We start from the raw sequence: 19,715 nt of genomic DNA on the forward strand, positions 1-19,715 counted from the left end.
TATGTAAAAAAGCTAAAGTTCACATGCTGGTCAGAGTTAAGTTTTGGGCCAGGGCTACAGATATTGACCTAAAACTTGGCGTGGTACGAGCTGAGAGTCATCCCGAACACATACTCTAATCGTTAAGAGATTTTTTTCAATACGAGATGATCTCAGTCTAAAACGCCAGCATGAAAGGCAGCGGGCGATATGCATTCCTTCAATTATGTTCAGGTTTGAAGTGCTGAACTACATGTAGAAACGAGCGAATAAAAGAAAAGCAAAAACATTCTTTAAAACCATTTGTGCCTTTTGAAACATCACATCTCAGAGGGTTTTTAAAACGGAGAGGAAGTGGTCACTGGAATGTTTAACAACTACAGAAAACTGCAAATCTACAGGCGTTTTAACCCACATGTTGTCAGTATTATGACATAAATCAATTCCAGTTTTATGGAGCTAATAAACAGTTCGGTTTACATTTCTTTTTATAAAATCACCCCCTTTAATGGCAGCAACAGATACAGACGTGCTCTGATTGTTATCTTTTGACGGGATGGTGGTCATCAATCACAGACCGGCCAGCTTCAGGTGGTTTTCTTTGAACCAGCGTTTGGAAGAATGACTCATAAGTCGTCAAACCACTCACTGATCATCACCCTTCACTGGTGTCCTGTTAACTTCAGCGTCCAGACCGTCACATCCAGCCTGCTTTTCCTGAAGTCACGGCTGCTCGTCTCAGACAGGGTCTGTGAAATGCACAGACGATCTCGTCTTAATCTTAATTAATCTTGTTTAACTCTACTATTTACTAGCCGGGTAACCTATCTGTAATAAACAGGAAGTTGCTGATGCTGGTGTAAACACAAGGACACGCGGGCTGAACGTTAAGCTCAGTAACAATCATTGTGGCGGCTCAAGGCTGCTTTCAAATTATGTCTCTGCAAAGTGGTTGCCATGTAAACTACAATAATCATTAGGGGGGGTTGTTATTTTATTTGATTTTTTTTAGCAATCACAAACTCAGACGTGCAAAAAGTCTTCATGCACTGATTTTCTCTTCTCACCCTGTTCTGTCCTCTTCCCGTTTTTCATCCTTACAGCCCATCACCTGTCCGTCCTCCCTTTGCCCTCCCTTTACACCCCCGCACACTCCATCTATGAAAATACACCCCATTACACTAATTGGCGGAGGGAGGACTGAATTTTTCACATCTTCAGTGGACTTCCAGGTCAGTGTGGGGCTGGAAACAGCATCTTACAGGCCACAAGATAAAGAAATGCAAATGAAACGCACACAAACACACACCAAAGATGTGCGGAGGGGGGAGAGGGGGGACTGAAAGGTCATATAATTTACACACTGTGCCTGTTGGATTACCCATAATGAAGTAGGGTTGAGTTATGAGACGCTAACCATGAGTACCCAGTGAGATCTGTGTGTGTGTGTGTGTCATCTGTATTCATCGGTACGTCACCATGTGGGGTGGAAGGACCCAAAGGAGAGCAGCGGGAAGGTTCCAGAGCAAAACCTGAATTTCAATAAGAAAACTGGCAGGAACCCAAGGCAGCGAAACGAGGACAAGGAAGAACACGAGTGGCAGGAATTAGCAGCACCAAACAGAAGATCCGACTGAGAACCGAGAGAGTGTATGTACGCTGGAGGGAGGGGTGGTTGAAGACAGAGAACAGGGGGTGAAAAGGTGAATCATAACAACTACTGCTTCAAAACAGAGTTCTAACAATTCTTGTGTTGGCTTAAGTTAATTAGCAAACATCTGGAATCGGGTTGACTCCAAAAGTTGGTCAGTTTTAGATGCACATCCGACGATCACTTCCTGAGAATGTCATTCAAATCTGCCCAGTGGTTCGTGAGATATTTTGCTAACAGCCAGACAGATCAACACACACACAGTTACATAATCACCTGTTGGCATGAAAGGCGAGTGATTAAAAAAAATAAAAAGTGAAGACAAAGACTAGAACTTTGACATAGTTTTCCTGTAAGTTTCAACTGTGTGAACAAAACAGAAGCATTAAAGATTTTAAGCCTCCTTATTAGAGCTGCAGGATATTAGAATAACTTACGAGCAATATTGTTTAATATTGTGATAAACCCACATTTTCCTCACTCCTCAATTTCTTCTCTGTTAAGTCTGTTGGATTGACCAAATGTCTTTAGAAAGCAGATTATGAATCCTACTTGAAATTATAATGACCTATGATTTATTTATCCAAGCAGTCCTTGGCGATATTGATATTGTGCTCACTGATAAATAAGGTGATAAATGTACAATACATTGTGAAGCTCTACCTTTAATGCCCAATCTGTTTTCTTAACATTAAAGGTTCAATAATTTGAATATTCATACAGCAGCAAAAAGCTGTTTGCATTTATAGATATATCTGAAGATTAGGACTCTAACTGGAAAATAAAAGTTGCTCTTACAGTGTGTGTGTCTGTAAGCTGAGCGTTTCTGCTCTGTGTTGTGACAGCTGTTTTGGCCACGTGTGCGTTTGTTCATGTGAGTTTCTGTCATCCGGCTGAGAAACAGCCAGATGTGAGCTCAGAATCATCATCACGTAGTCATCGCGATTTAAGATTCCCACCACAGCTGACTGACCTCAGCAAACACACACATGCCTACATTATTGTCCCTTTTACTGATCCTGAGCTAAAACTTGGCGTGACTGTAGCCGAGGCTCATACACAACACGCTGCGTGAGATCTTTGCTCAAACGTCCAGCCTTAACTGATGGACTCAAGGCCGTTTGTTTGTTTTAATGAACCATAAGGTGACCTTAATCTAAAACTGTGGCATGAAAGGTGGAGGGCGATATGCCATCTTTCAAGAGAGGATGTCCTCGCCAAAAAACCGCACGTATCCCGCCTGGCTCTGATGTTTTCCACCGGGGTCAACAGATTGGAAAACCAGGGAGCAGGATCTAGGATTAGTGTTGATCCATTCAAATTAAAAGATCGTAAAGGGCAACCTTGCAGGGCCGTGTGAGTGGGCTGCCCTTTGTATCAATCTGCCTGCTTTTCTCTGTGTGTGTGAGTTTATTTACACAAGTGTGTGAGTGCTTGTAACCCTCCCTGACATGTCTGCCTCCTGTGGTTATGTGTATTTTCCCTCTGCTGCATGCACAATTACAGAAATTTGGCTCGGTCTCCAAAGGATACATTGACTTTAACACGCATGTATTATTTTTATGAATCTTGGCAGGCTACCGATTTGGTAAATCATCAAAGATGAGAATGTAATATGTTTTAGAGGTCCAGGTGTGCGTAAATTCAATCAGTACCTTTGGAAAACAGATCAAAAACAACCTGGGGGTCAGTGAAGAGAAACCAGGATCAGTGACAATGGGAGGCTGTTTCCTAAAACTGGTAAAAGTGATTTTATGTTTCAGCGTTTCACTTAACCTGCTGCAGGAAGGCAAACGTGCATCGTTCCCAAACCATTATGCCCATTCTCTAAGACGAATGTTATTCAGATTCCTGCTGGTCAGTTTGGACGCCTGATGCTTTAGAAATGACTGCTTTGATACAACTGACAAATGAGATAAAACAAAACGTCCCCTTTAAACACTCCAGAGACTGGCGTGCGTGTGTGTGCGCGCGTGTGTGTGTGTGGCTTTGAAGTCAGTTCAGGGACGTTCAAAGGAACAAGCAGGACAAAGACCCACAGCTGATGAAACTAACTGTAAGGGACTCTCCATGGAGTGTGTGCGCTGTAGTGACTATAATTTAAGAATATGCTCCCAGCGCTCCTTCCTGGAACATCCTGTAACCTCATTACCACCGCCATCATTAGACACTCATTTAGACCAATCAGATTTCTCTAATTTAATCATTTCGCATAAATTATGAAAGATTATTGCTGCAAACATCAAGCTAATTAGAGCTGGGTCGTACCACTCTCTGTGGGTTTGTGCGCTTGGACACTGTTGGGGATTCACGACTGCATGCAAACGCTGCTGTCACTCTTCTGCTGAATGGGTTTAGGAGTGCTTATGTATGAGATTACATGCACTCTGTTCTGCACACAGTAAACAAGCAGCTCCTTGGACGCGACAGTAGGTGACATGGTCATCTTGACCCAGTTCAGACTCGGTGCTCAGGAAACATTTTGGTTATTGTGCAGACAGCTGCTTTTTTTTACTTTAACTCAGCAGATTTCATTGGTCTCATTTCTGTACAACTGAGTTGAGAGTGACATTTTTCGTATCACATGAAAGGAAGGCAACGTTTTTTTTTTTACAATCAAAGCCTTAGCCTTAGCTGTAGATGCCAGCTTGAATCGGGTTGTCTAAAAGTTAATCAGCTGTAGGTGAAGAAAGATTGTATTCTAAGAGTTTCATTAAAACTCATTCGGTGCTTCATGAGCTAACACTACTGAAAACTGAACACATACACACAAAAAATATTATTGGTTTTGGCAGTGAGCAATAAAACAAACACCCATCCAGCCATTTTCTTTACCCGCTTCTCTTTGCCGGGTTGCGGGGAGCTGGTGTCTGTCTGCAGCAGTCACAGTGTGAGACACCTTGGACAGGTCGCAAGTCCATCACAGGGACAAATGAGACAAGCGCACTTGCACAGGGAGAACACGTAAACTCCACCCAGAAAGGCCCCAAGTCGGGAAGTGATCCTGTGGCCTTGTCGCTGTGAGGCAACAGCTCTAACCACTGCCCAGCCGTGCGACCTGGAACACCTGTTTGTTTCTATCAGCAGCACAGAAAACCTGCACCTGGTGAAATTAAATTCAGGATTATGTAATCTATCCAGAGAGAAATCATCCTTTCCCTCTAACATAGATATAAAAATCCGTGTGAGGAGGATTAAGTGCCTTCCTTGCACCGCACTGACGTATAATGTGTAAAAAGTACTACCCTGTTGTTCCAGTATGACTTATCTCTTTCGAGTCCTTCCAGCCGGCCGGATTTCTTCATTGTTTTCAAAGACAGCAGAGCCATGTATCGGTACAAAATAACTATTTCGCTTTCATTGATGCTTTAATTGCAGCATATTTTTAGCAAACAGGAAAAGCTGCATACACGTAAAAGTTAAACCAAAAGTTTCTTCGTCTCCAGTTTCTTTTCATATTCCAAAGACGCAGGCTTACACGGCACACTCGGGTGCTCTCACGGTGTAAAGCCCGTGCACGTTCCTGTGCGTTTGCTGTAGCCTGTACTGAGTTTAAATCCAGTTTAAATGTAAACGTACCCCCTGCCCCGCGTGACATTTGACCTTTCTGAACTCCCTCTATTTATCTCCTCATCCTCAGCTGAAACAACAGCTCTCACAGCGCTTGTGCGTGAGAACGAGCGTGTGTCCCGTGTGCGAACGTGAGTTTATTCACATGCTGACAAAAAGATGGATGGGAATTTAGATTTTGATCAATTTTCAGCCTTCGTTGGTGGAGAATGAGGGGCGACAAGACGTGTTCGACGAGAACCGCTTGGTTATGAACAACAACTATGTGGTGTTACTTCTTTTTGACCTCCATGAAATACAGATAGAAATACAATTACAATACGAACAAAGAGGAGGATGTTTTACAGTCTCTGGCCTTTTTAGTGTGTGTGTGTGTGTGTGTGTGCACCAGTCTGAGCTGGTGTGATGCCCTTTGTCTCCTGCCCTGCAGTGAAGTTTATATTTGGGGCTAGGCATGACTGTTTGCTCCCATTGGACACTCGCACTGTCAAAACAAATCACTTTCTGTGTGTGTGTGTCTGAGTGTGTGTGCCTGCTTTATCTGCACTTTTATGCATCTGTGTGTATTAATGCTTATACTGGACGCATGCGACTGAGGATGGATTGCTTCGTTTATGTGTGCAGACTTTGAGCTGCGTGGTGAAACAAAGCCTGCTCAGTGGCTTCAGAATGTCTAAACTAAAAAAAAAAACAAAAACCCTGACATGTTTACTGTAGAAGATTTAAATATTCCAGCTGTAATAATCTATAAGCAACAAGCACAAACATTCAAGCAGCAGCTCTACACTAAATCAGAACTGCACAGTCTGTTTTATTTATAAGATTTATCATCCTCTGCCACAAGAGGCAGGTGATCAACGCCTGGGTCCATGTGTGTATTCATCTGTCTGTCTGTTAGCGAAATATCTCATGAAACGGAGGGACATATTTTAATGAAGCTCTCAGAAAGTAATCATTAGATGTACATCTACAGCTGATGAACTTTTGGAGTCAACCTGATGGAAGCTAGTTGACTTGAGCAAACAGAGATATTAATATAACTCAGTCAGTTTTCCAGAGATTGATCTAAAATTTGGTGTGAAAGTAGCTGAGAGTCATCCTCAGCACGTACTCAGAGAGCCAGCAGATAGTGTGACATCTTTATTCAAAACTTTGAAATTAAGTGTTGAAGTTAAACCTGCCTATTTGGTAATAAAGTATGCTGTGTACCATAGGATGGATTTTAATGAAAAGTAATGATTATATGCACATGTGCAACTGGTTACCTGTTAGTGTTAAACTGATTGAAAAAGGATGCCAGTACCAGTGGACCTCAGCAAACACAGCAATGACTGTAACTCAGTCAATTTAAAACAAATAAAACTAACATTTACTGTGGTTTTAGATGAGTTTCAGCTGAGAGTCATCCCCATCACCTACTCTGAGCACGAACAGATCATAGGAGATCCTGGAAGGTGACGGGCAGCACACACTTGGTTTGGTTAGAAATATTTAGAGTTTCTGTGTTTTGTTTCTTGTACTATCATTGCCACTAAATGATCCCCTTAGTCCTTGTTTCCAGCTTCTCTCATACCACCTGTATCCTGTTAGTAATCAGCACACCTGTTGCCATTCCGTAATCACCTCTCCCATATGCTCTCATTTTCCTTCTGTCATCCCACATGTAGCTTTTTGTTTGCCTTTGTTTTTTTTTCAAAATCCTTTTTTGTTTCTGAAACGACCTCCTCGGTGCCTCGCATTTGGTCCTTGCCTCGACTCGCCATCTGCTGCTCATGACCCAGTCATACATATTAAGCATGAATACGAATGCAGCACAGCATGTGGCACAGTGGCATAGTGGTTAGAGCTGTTGCCTCCCAGCAAGAAGGTTGCAGGTTCGCTTCCCGGCCTGAGGTCTTTCTGGGTGGAGTTTGCATGTTCTCCCTGAGCACACATGGGTTTACTCCAGTTTCCTCCCACAGACCAAAAAAACATGCATGTTAGGTTAATTGATGACTCTAAAATTGTCCCTAGGTGTGAATGGTCGTTTGTCTCGTTCGTCTATATGTGGCCCTGCGATGGACTTGCGACCTGTCCAGGGTGTCCCCCGCCTCTCGCATAGTGACTGCTGGGGATAGGCACCCGCAACCCGGAATGGAGAAGCGGTTAAAGAAAATGGATGGATGGACGAATGCAACAGAGCCCCGAGACATTGCTGAGGTTCTCATCAGCGCTGTTACCTTCGGGGGAAACACAAAGATGAATCAGTCAATCGACAAAAGAGCAATCAAAGCTGGTCATGGCCAGATCTGAAGCAGCGGCAGCTTCCACGTATGCAGCATTTCTGCAATCATGGCTGAATCAAATCGACTCACTGAAGTGCTGAGCCCTCAGATAAAATACTTCCTTCCAGCAGAACCCGGAGTCGGCCTCAAGCTACTTTCTGCTTATTGTTTCAGTTTGCGGGTCAATACGACGTAGAACCAATGAGAACTTTGTTTAAAAGGAAACGGAGTGTCCTGCATTGATGCAGGCAGTAAAAGGCAACCAAGCAGAGTTAACAGGATTTTTGTTTTTACTTCTAACACACAAAAAAACATTTTAATTGTTGAATTTTCAGCTTACTTTTGAAATATGGATGGGACACTTGGTGTTTTTGGAGCGCGACTAAAAATAAACTAATTTGAAGCGTCTCTGTCTAATTTCTCTGCCTGAATCAGTTTAACATGTTTGTAGTTAAAAATCTGTTGTTTTGTCTCTAATATTCAGGTGCAGCATCCAGCCTGAAAAAAACCCACCTTATTTTCAGTGTGGGATGTGTGGATTTACACCCACTGAAGCCTAAATCCTCACCGTCGAATAAATCCAGCACAATCACTGATGGGTTTCGTGGTTTTACATGTCGAGGTTTGTGTGGTAATGATTCCTCCCAAAGCCCGGCTACCAATCAGCTAAAGATCGCTGCTGTTATTGGCACATGCCGAAGGAAGAAGGTGTAATTATTTCATCTCACTGTTTCAGTTCACCATTTTTACCCCTTCAGTCATCTTTTAATTTCATCCGCATCAATTTTCTTCAGTTCTCCATCACCGTATTTTATTTCATCCTTTCTCACTTGTCCACCTCGGTCTTACACGGAGCTCATTTTGAATTGCCTGAAAATATGATTTTGATGAAATGAAATCAATTTCTTACTTCCCTTTTAAAATTAGGTTCCAGCATATCATCAGATATGTTTTTTTTAGTGCACAGAAAGATACTCAAGCTGTTTAATGTCTTCTTAATCACCTTATTTTATTTAGATTTGTCTTCCGTGCAAAGTAACTTCTTCTATCCTTTCAGTACTTCATTTTTCTTTGCTTCCTCTCACATGTTTAAGCTTCACAGCCTTCTCTCCCCTCCTGTTGCTTCTCTGTCTGTCTTCCTTCCTGTTTCTCTCCAAGGAAACTGGAGTAACTCTCCTGTTGAGCTTCTCATCTCCATCATGTCCTTGTGACTGCTGCGAGAGTTCTGCCTGCCTGCAGCAAATGGCTGGAAGTACATGCAAGCACACACAAACACACTGATTCCCCTTATTACAACCGGCTGCGTGCACTGTAGGTGCCCAGGCTATGTATAGAAAAATAGGCCAGTAGTTGTGGTTGTTAAAAATTTAATTACTCTTCAGTATAGCAATTATTTCTTTCTGCATGCATAGGAGATGTGCAAGCGAATGTTGCATCTCAAACCTGACGCTTGTTTTTTTGTGTGCATGCAGAGATACAGTCTTCAAAGTCGGATTTGAGCTCAGGTTAAGGATTAAAAGTGACCTATTCTGCTTCCTTGAAGAAGTCAGGATAGGTCTGTGGGCTGTACAAAACATGTTCATTACATTTAATACACAAAATCATTCTCAGATATTGAGATTTCACCTGATCAGTTCTGCCTGTTTTGAGCTCATCTCAGAATGAGCGGTTTTAGGGCTACATCACTTTTATGTAAATAAGCTGCTGTTGGCCACGCCCACCAACTCAGTGTCCCTCTCACAGCATAAAAACTCACTGAAGGGTTAAACTCTGCAGATCTGACGCACATTTATATTGTTATTAATTCACACACACACACACACAAAGCAGTAGATACCCAAACGGAAGTGCAAAAACATGCAAAGAGTGAATTTTGCACAATAGGTCCCCTTTAAGGCAAAAATGGGTGTGCTGAAAATCCATAGAAGAATGAGAAAAGTCCAACATTAATCCAGACGTGCAACGAATGAGAAACAGAAGCAGAAAACAAAAGACAGGAGCACGTATACAAACACAGGCTGACGAGACACAGGTGGAAACACTGAAGACAAGTCAGCAGGTGGGTAAAACCAGACGAAACGCAGGGACAGTGATCAATAAAACAAGACAGAAACATAAACAGAAAGACAGAAACTAACTGGGTAACCAAACTGAAGCTTAACAAATGAAAAATCAGACATTTCCTAGAGAGAAACAGAAAGGTTTGTGAGAATCTCAGATTTAGGGGCATGTCCTTGTGTTCATGTCTAGGTTTTATTCCCTTGGGATCATGTTTAGTTCCTTGTGTGTCACTTTTCTGTTTCCCCAGTGTTTGTTGTTTTTAGTTTCCACTCAGATCCTAACTCACCCGCTCAGCTGTTTCCTCTTGCAATCAGTTCAGGTCTTTTCTGTTTGTAATCCTCTTCCCTTCGGTTATTTATTGTCAGTGATGGACTGTTTAGGGTGTAACCTGCATCTTTTTAGAGCCACAAAGTGGGTATGATAAAAAAGTGTGAGTTTACTTCTCCACCCAAGTAATTTACAGAAGGGATTTTAATTACAACATGCTATTTTGTTAACTTACTACAGGCCATCCAATTTATTGCTACCATAGTTCTCACCAACTTTAACAAATATAGAACTTACTGTAAATTGCTGCGATGGAATATCAAAGACTAAACTATACAATCCTAATACCATATGATGTAGGAAACAGGGATAAAGCTAACCCAAGCAGAATGACTGTACTATCACCTCTACTCGCCAGCGTCCAGTTGGATAAGATGGATTATTATGAGCTCCGACTACCCTACATTACAACATCAGACACTGATGTGATTGTGTTTTTAGAGAAACTCTGTCTCCACAGAAAAGTGTCCATCAGTAATCCAGCAGGTCGAGTGAACATTTTCTGCACAGACAGCAACCCGGAGAGCTCTGCTGCATTAACCCTAACCCACAGGTCAGCACATACAGCAGCACCACAGGGACCGGTGTAGAGACATCACTGACCAAAGAGCCGCACAAGAAGTAAGTCCCTCCACTACCTGGGCCTCATGAGCTTTTATAAGTAACCGTGCAGCAGCTTTATTCCTCAGGCAACGAGGCTGCGAAAATCCCCACTAACGCCCATCTGGACGAGTGAAACAGAGCTTTTTTTAAATGTGTTTCTATGGAATGTATGAACTGACAAATAAAATTAAAAAAACAGAAATGGTTCATGCTGCTAACGCCCTGTAATGTTTGCATTTCGAGCGCATAAAACTCAGATAAAATGAGTGTTTCTGTTTGAGCAAACAGCACAGCAGCAACAACCGTTTCGGCGTGCAGCAGGCAGCCACATCGGAAGCCTCTGTAATCAGGACAAACAAACAACTGTCAACAAGTTTGGATTTCTTTCTGTTTTTTTCTTTGGCGCGGTTGTGTATGCAGATATCTCACACACACACACACATCTACAATGTGTGTCGTTGCGATGTATGATGTGTTGTATGCACTAGTTTGACTGTGCGAATTGTGGTGCAATTTTTTAATCAGACGTTGGGCTGCAGAGAGAATGATAAAAAATTAGGAGAAAGAAGACAAACAAGTTCTTACTTTAATCATTATTCTGACACCGACTTCCTGTCATTTCTGTATTTTAACCCACACACGAACTCTCACCTTAACCTTTACCAGTACACCTCTAACCCTAACCCAGAAATGATGTTTCAGTGCATTAGGACCCCCAATTGCCTTTAACATTTATAAATACAGAGCTAAAATTTGGTGTGCTAGCAGCTGAGAGTCGTTCTCAACACATACTCTGAGAGCTGGCACACCTCGCAAAATCTCGCATGAGATTGCGGATGACGCCATTTCCGAGGCAAAACGGCGAAAGCGCCACCATTTCTCAAAATGAGATGATCTTAGTCTAAAGCTTTGGCATGAAAGGATGTGGGTAATATGCCAGGTCTTTAACTTACAGCATAGTTTGCTTCTTCAGAGGTAAAAAACATAATCTTCTGGAAAAACTTTCTAATTTCACTTTGGTCAAGTGAAACATCAAAGTTAGTCAAAGTCACAAGAAGTGATCCTGGGTGGTTTTACACCTGGTTAGTCACAGGTTAAGACAACTAAAAAAAAAAATGTATTTGTTCACTTAATGTAAAAGGTGCAGTTACCCATCGGTTTCCTGAACATTATGATAAAAACGTGAAGATGCTCCCCTAAATAGTCTTAGAGGAGTATTTGTGAGGGATGTAAACACAGCAGACAACAAAGACACTATAATGTGTTCCTCCAAAATGTTGCAAATAGGACTTAAAGGCATTTGCACAAGTTTCAAACAGATTCTTTAAAAATATGTCAGCCAAAGTCTGAATGCGGTGTGAAATGTTCTCCTGCTCGAGAAAAAAACCCCAAAAAAACATCAGTCATCCTCAGCAGCATGCTGAGCCTCGGGGTACACTGTCTGATGCCGAAAGCAATCTTGTCTCCAGCCCACATTCGGAAAGAGAGAGACAGAGAGAGAGGGAGAGAAAAAAAAATCTATTTCTGTGGTGTCGGCTCTGGCAAATCAGACCTGAGACGGCTGAAAAAGGCCCGTTTGAGAAGGAAACCTGTGTGACTCTGCTCTGACCCGGCTGCCTGCCCTCTCCTTCACTGCTGCAGACATTTAAGACATCCAGGAGGAAAACTAATTTCCTCCACCTGCAGACAACCACTGCATGTGTGTGTGTGTGTGTGTGTGTTTATTTAATTCATTTAAACCATGGTGCCATCTTGATGAAGCATCGCTATTCGATTATGCTCGAACTGTACATTAAAGACGCACAATTTTTATTTGTGTGGAAACTGCTGTGTGGCCTCTGGAATTATGTGGAAACCTATTTTTAGTAAATCACACATTAATGCTGCAAAGAAGAAAAAAAACAAAAACACTTTATATAACCCAGAAATGCTACGTTTTTCGGTTCAGAAACTCATTTAACACAAACTGAGATGAAGTGAAGTTCTCACCAAAACCAGCATCTGTGATTGGGGGGGTGGATGGAGGGCTAAATAAGAAGGTATAGGAATAGGAAGATAAAAATTCTGTACCTAGAACCACACCATGGCTTTAAAGTAGCATCAAACTGCCACTGTATTTACAAGTTAAACAATAAAGTTTTCTTCCAAATAAACACTAAATTGTATTGTTTGCAGTTATATTGTGTTTTAAAGATGCTTTTTTTTCGATGGTGGCCCCTCTTTTCTTTTTGGATACAGAACTCTAACAGAAACAAAGCTGATGTTAATTCAGGTCTGATTGCAAATTGTTGTTGTGGAGCTGAGGTAACTCTGAGCTCCTGGCTTCCCCTCATGTGTTTATACGCAGTAACTGTTCACCTCGAGGTCAGAGGCTGTCAAAACATTTCCTATTAGACTTTTCAGACTTATAATCAAACCTCTGGCTCCCATCGCAAGCCTGTTGTTTCTGCCTCTGTGTGCCCGCGAGAAGGCTTCTGATTACAGCCTGCACTTCAAGTCACTTAAAGCAGAGAAAAAACTGAATCTGACCGTGGTAAAACAGACACAAGACGATCAGCGGCTTAACCTGGAGAGAAGGAGTTTTCAAGAAAATGAGCCGCAAAGAAAAGGTGCTACAATCAACGAAGGGGGGCTCGACTGAAACATCTGCGGTGATAGGAAACTAAATGTTAGAGACAAAGTAAAACAGAATGCAAATGAAATCAACATATCAAACAGTAATTCAGGTTAATTCGTGTAAAAGAGTTCTAGCTTCACGCTTTAAATGCTTACGTACTTTGCAGCATTTCTTTACGAAAGAACTTCCACTTCCGGGAAAGTGGATTGGTCGTCGTGGGCCAGTTGAATGGCCCCCAATGTCTCCCGATCTGACCCCCTTAGACTTTTATCTTTGGGGTCATCTGAAGGTAATTGTCTCAACTGTGAAGATACGAGATGTGCAGCACCTGAAGCTACGGATACTGGAAGCCTGTGCTCGCATTTCTCCTGCAGTGTTGCTATCAGTGTGTGAAGATTGTGTGAAGAGGGTTGCATTGACAATCCAACAAAAAGGGCAGCACTTTGAACACATTTTATAAGTGGTGAGAAACTTGTAAATAACTCATGAAAGAATAAAGTTCTGTTAAAACCAAGCACACCATTGTTTTTTCTTGTGAAATTCCCAATACGTTTGATGTCACATGATCCTCTTCCTATTGGAAAAAACAAAAGTTGGATCCAAAATGGCCGACTTCAAAATGGCCACAATGGTCATCACCTATCTTGAAAAGTTTCCGCCCTCCCATATACTAATGTGCCACAAACAGGAAGTAAATATCACCAACCATTCCCATTTTATTAAGGTGCATCCATATAAATGGCCCACCCTGTAGATAAATAGTGGCATATTATTGACCAGATCTATAATATAAATGTGATCAAATACATTTTCTGTTTACTGTATGTGTGTCAGAAAGACAGAAACAAAAGGGGGGTTTCAAACACCATACTGGATGCTTCATGTGTAACTTTGCAATTAACTAAAAAACAATTACTTAAAAACTTTGAACAACAACAATAAAACCCCTCAGCATATACTTGTCAAATAAATTCTTTATTTGTTCAAGTCTTCATTTTGTAAAGGTCCCACAAAGTTCCTTATGTGTTTCTTATCCACTCAATCTGCAAGAACGACTTCAGAAAAACTGATAAAGTTCAATAGTAGACGATATTTCATGAAGATGAAAATGATGTCCAAGTACGTTAAAAAAAAGAAAAAAAAATCTGTTTTATGTCAGATGTGGTTTCTGTGTGCGCCGTCTTCACCTGGAAGGTGGATCTAAAGATAGACAGAGCTGATTCCTTCAAGGCAAACCTGGGGTTTTTAGGTTTGTACAGAAACTTGACAGCACTTGACTGGACTAGTGCTGAATAATAAAGCAGCCTCAGCGTCAGTGAACTTGTGTTTCTTCTTTGGCACTTCTGAAAGGTGTGTGTGTGTGTGTTTGGCAGGTGAAAGTCAGCGTGAGACAGGCTGTCATGTGCAGATCTGTGCATCCCTCTGTCTCTGCGGAGCTTCGGCCTTCAGTCTGAACTGATCCCAGCAGGCCGGATCTTCTTCCGTCAGAGGCGAGGCCGAGGCGGTGAGCTCGGAGAACGACAGCAGCGTGAATGTGGCGGGAGGAGGAAGAGACACGGGATGGCTCTGACACAAGGAGACGAGACAGACACGGGGTTCAACCTTTTCACTGCTCACTGTTGTGATTAACATGATAAGAAATTCATACAGAGTCTTTGAAAAGGCTGACATCAGACAAATGTAAGCTGTTTGAAACAGAAGCATCATGCCTGATATTTGAAATCCTTGAATCCTTTCAAATCTGATTTAATGCAAATATTCCAGAAAATCTAAACTCTAATCTAAACTAAAAACCTTAAGTTGGGTTGGATATAAAGATTAGCTGCACCAACTTTGGTGATGGTTGAAAAATAACTTGTTTTAATACATCTTTTGCAGTGTAGAACTGTGAAAAGCTATGAATAAATAATATCTTACCTGTTGTAGACTGATTGATACAAGATCGATGAGCTAACAGAAAGTCAGAGCAACCTCAGAAATCTCTCCTCAGTCCGGTCAGAGTTAAACTCTCTGTGTCCGATCTGTCATCGCTCAAAGAGCTATCTACAACAGGTAAGATATTAATTAATTACCATTGTAGAAATATATACCACAGGCTGCTTTGAAGGCATCTAGACTGAAGCAATCCATCAATACTTTAAAAATCCTCCTCTGACCTTCAGCTAAAAGTGAGGCTACATTGTTGGATGCATGCAAGTGAAATTTGATGAAAAAAAAATAAATAATGGAGGCAACAAAGGTTTGCATTTATTGTTGAGGCAATCTTTCATGCAAACCAGTTTTCTATCAATGTATAAGAAGCAAGTAAACTAGGGGTAACTTGGGTGTAACATTGACTTTCCTTGTGGTTAGAATTCAGCAGAAGTTGTTCTAACCAGGAATAAACTCAGGGAAAAAAAGTGTTTGTTTTTGATTTCTGGGGAAATGTGGTGCATAAAGCAGAGGAAGCCACTGAGTCAGGAAACACCTCAAACGAACCATTACAAACCATTTTTAAAGCTGTTTGGATCCCTCCCTGATGTGTTTTTCGCCTTTTTTATATTGGAAACAAACAAACAAACCATCCCCTCATAGTCATAGACTATACATTTCATTATTCACAGCTTCTTCTGTGAACGCAGAACAACCATAAACCATAAAACCTGCCTCACTCGGGTGAAGGAAAACAAAATGTCATTTACAAAGGTAGACCAAAAAAACTCTGGTATTTCTCATCAGGAGATGATCTTAGTTTAAAACTCTGGCATGAAAGGCGGCAGGCGATATGCATTCCTTCAAAGGCTGCTAGGGCTTTGTTCAAATTCATCAACAAAACAATTACAAAACGAAAGATGAAGAGTTGTGTGTCCTTATCACCCTTATCACACCCAAACCTCCTCCTATCACCACATCACTCCTGTCCTGCAGCAGCTCCACTGGCTCCCGGTTAAATCACGCATCATCTTCAAAACTATTCTTCTCACTTTCAAAGCTATCCACAGTCTTGCCCCTCCTTACCTGTCTGACCTGCTACACACCACCATCCCCTCTCGCTCTCNGCTTTCCACAAACTCAAGCTGACCAACAACATCTCGGACAAACACGGATTTGTAAGTAGATCTCCTGTTTTGATTTAGCTGCACGGATTTAAATCTTTAGGTGCTTTTAGGGTGAACGTGAACGTTTAATTTTATGGGGCGTAAAGCAGGTCGTTCTGGTTTTACGCGTGGCGTGAAAAAAATAAAAATAAATAAAAACAAAGAGAACTGTTTGCAGCTGGAAATCACAAGGGAGAAAAAATAGCTTCTTTTTTTATTTCAAATAATCTAGCTGCAAATGTGAACGTGTTCCAAAATTCTGCTAAATCAAATGACAAATATCTGTGGAGACAGGAGACACCTTTACGTCCACACACACACACACACACACACACACACACACACACACACACACACACACACACACACACACACACACACACACACCACCTGTAAGTTTAAGCGTCTGTCTGTCTGTCCTGTGACTGACTGAACAGCTTCTCTTCCATGACCATCTAAAGGATGAGCAGGAGGAGCGGACAGATGGATGAATGCTTCTGTCTGTAAAGTGTCAGAAAAATACCCACCGCTATCCTCCTCAAGCCCAAGGTGACATCCGTAAATGCCAATCAAAAACCCTGAAACACGCCGTGTATAATTGACGGCGAAACCCCTAAAATACGCCACAAGATGCAGCTGTTGATCATCGAAGCAATTTCAGTTGTTCGTTTCAGCTTTCTCAGTCTTGACCCTGGATCTTTAGACAAAATATATTTAACATATAATCCAGTTAGATGGAGCATCATTGGTCATATTTGATCCAACGACGCTCAAGCCCAGAGCTGGTCACTTGTGAGAAATTACAAAATAAATAATAATAATAATAATAATAATAATAATAATAATAATAATAATAGTAAAGAACTGCGGGAACAAGTTCTGAAACAAATGCAGCCAGGCAGAGAATTTAGAACTGAAGCTATTTTCACCGTGTTGCATATTAAAAGCTCATTATGGTTTCAGGTTTTTTTAATGTGAGAAGAAAAGGAAATCTTAACTAGACTGCCAGTTATTTTCCATCTCTCCTCTTCTTTTTTGTTCAATTCCTGTATTTTTCTGTCAGTGAAAACAGCACGCAGTGATTTGCAAATAGTTTAAACCCTGCCTTTGATAAGCGCGGTTTGAAGGCAACACGCCATTGTCAAAGTCACTTTCCCCTCACAAACAAAATTAGACCTCCACACCAAACAATATGTCCACGACCTCGAGAGGAGAAGAGGAGAGCAGAGGAAGAGCAGTCCCAGAAAAGAAGAAAATCCACCTTTCAGTTCAAGGGTTTCACAAATAAGGACGGAATGAAATAACAAGAAAAGATCTGGTCTTTCTCAGGTTCTGAAATGATTTCTGATCAGCTTCATCTGTGGGCTGAAACACAGTCATGACCTAAAACAGAACCGGCTGTGTGAAATGTTGAAAACTGGGCGAGGAAGAGTCAAACTCTGCCACCGAGGGGAGGCTGACGAGGACCGTTTCAGGTCAGAGGTCAAACCCCCAAAACAAGACTGAGCTCAGCAACAAAACCCAGAAGTAGTTTTAGTTCATCAGTAAGGTTGTTTTGTGTAAGAAGAAGGAGAAATGATTTATGTCGATGAAAGCCACGTCACGCTTCCTCTCCATCCTGCAGAAACCATCAGCTCAGGACTGTCAGGAACCCGGGAGATGCTGGAGGAACTGACGCCGTTTCAAAAGGCATCTCGCCGTCACACCAAATACTGAGTTTATTTCCATTTTTCTTCTCTTCAGTCACTTTGTGTTGTCAGTTGATAAAAAAATAAGCCCTTAAAACCATTCTTAAGTCACCTCCACACCTGCCTAAAACATTTCCACATGTTTGTTTCAAGCCTCTGGCTCGTCACAGAGGAAAAAAAAAGGCAAAGAGAAACGCTGTGCATCTATTTTAAAAGGTGAAGTATCTGTAAACTATTTCTATTAAGAGTCTGTTTGAAACTGTGACAGTTAAAAAGTGAAACATTTGCATCAAACTACAATCATTATTTCATTTTTTCTACTAGACTGTGAGACATTTTAAGGTAAAACATTCCCTAAACTCTCATTGTGCCAAACTGTTGTATCATTTATTCTGAATATTACTATTTATTACTAATCATAACAACTAGAAATGCTCTTTCAAACAATATCAATTACATGCTTTTAATAAAAAAGCCTTTTATATGGAAAAATGTTTACCAATAACTAATAGCACCTGCTTTGGTGCTTTTCTTCACAGTGTGTGCTGTATTTCCAGCTTGGCCCTTCAGAATAAAAGCTTTAGCTGTCCAGCAGGCGCAAGTGTTGCTGAGTTTGATCGCTGAAGCGCTGCTCAGGTCTAACCGGACAGCATGGCGTCTCTTTCGGTCAAGCTTGGCGAATGTTTGGCCCATTAGATTTTCTATCATGAGTTCATACAACCACGAGAGAGACTCCCAGACATTAAAGGACCTGCTGTTTGAACCGGACTCACTTCGAACACCCACTGCTCTTCTTGCTCCTCGTCCAGGTGCATCTTGGTCCCGCGCAGCACCCGGCCTTGCGCGGGCGCCCCAGAGGACAGATGAAACTCCACCCTCTGCAGGTTGAAGCCCAGACCCGTGCCGATGGCCTTGATGAAGCTCTCCTTCAAAGTCTTGGAGCAGAAAGGGGAGGAAACCTGATCAGTCACATACAAGAACTCGCTACACGCACCTTTAAAAAGAAAGTGAGCTTGTCTGTGAAAGCTCAGAAGGTTAGTTTGTCTGTTTATTTCTCGGTGTGTGTGTGTGTGTGTGTGTATTTTGGGAAAGCAGATCTACTTAAACTGCAACAGATGGGAGTCTATGCACACATGTTAAAGAGTGCGCATACAAAAGAGGGGCTTTGTGTCTGTGCGTGTCCAGCCAAATCCAACCCTGCTCGACAGCCAATAAGCCACAATAACACCATTACAGGGCTAATCGCTATGGCAACGGTTGAGCTCTGCCATTAGTCAACAGTGTGGTGGTGATATCAGAGTTTGACGTCTCTGTGCCACCCTCTCAATCTCACAGCGTCTTTACCGAGCTCTGCTGTTGCTTTTGGTGACCATCTGTGTGTGTGTGTCTCTGAGGAGGGAAAAAAAGGAAGAAAAAGAAACAAAAACTATTATTTAAAAAAAACAAACTAAAGATGGCTGTGACAAGGACATGCTGAGATGAAGGAGTACAGACTGTGAGAAAAATGTGAGAAATGGGAACAAACGTGACCTAAGTGGAGTTCAGGCTCGAATGTGCAGAATGTACAAATATGCGTTCGTCTCAAAGGACGTCTTTTTTTTTCCTTTCATGTTTCCGTCCCTCTCTTTCTCAAAAACACACACTCAACACTGCCCGCAGGGGACCGGCAGCATTGCACCGGCAGCATTGCACCGTGATGACAGGGTAGTAAGGTTGCCATGGTTACCCAGTGGCGGTAGAACGCGGCGAGTTTCTGGTGCTCAGAGCCGGCTGATTGGATGGTGCTCCACTCGTACGCTGTAAACTGACGAGTCATGATGTGGAAAAACTCCGGGACAGAGCTGCTACCTGCAGGAAGAGTCGGGGGGGGGGGGGGGG

The 19,715-nt window shown here is 42.0% G+C and overlaps 1 protein-coding gene across 2 annotated transcripts in view; it reads right to left on the reverse strand.

Annotated features, from left to right (window-relative positions):
- Nucleotides 1-626: 626 nt before the first annotated feature.
- The window catches only part of aasdhppt (aminoadipate-semialdehyde dehydrogenase-phosphopantetheinyl transferase), a 20,782-nt gene continuing 1,693 nt past the window's right edge, over nt 627-19,715 (reverse strand). Inside the window, exons 4-6 of one of the 2 annotated variants that reach the window (XM_025009309.2) lie at nt 19,564-19,685; nt 18,611-18,772; nt 627-728 (exon numbers count right to left, since the gene is read on the reverse strand). In XM_025009309.2, coding sequence (XP_024865077.1) covers nt 642-728; nt 18,611-18,772; nt 19,564-19,685 — 371 coding nt within the window. In that variant the 3' untranslated portion in view covers nt 627-641. Of the gene's footprint in view, nt 729-14,028; nt 14,639-18,610; nt 18,773-19,563; nt 19,686-19,715 lie in introns of those variants that run through there. The other variant, XM_017430989.2, reaches the window with a different exon arrangement.

This window comes from Kryptolebias marmoratus, linkage group LG2 (assembly GCF_001649575.2).
Source record: "Kryptolebias marmoratus isolate JLee-2015 linkage group LG2, ASM164957v2, whole genome shotgun sequence".
Taxonomy (NCBI): Eukaryota; Metazoa; Chordata; class Actinopteri; order Cyprinodontiformes; family Rivulidae; genus Kryptolebias; species Kryptolebias marmoratus.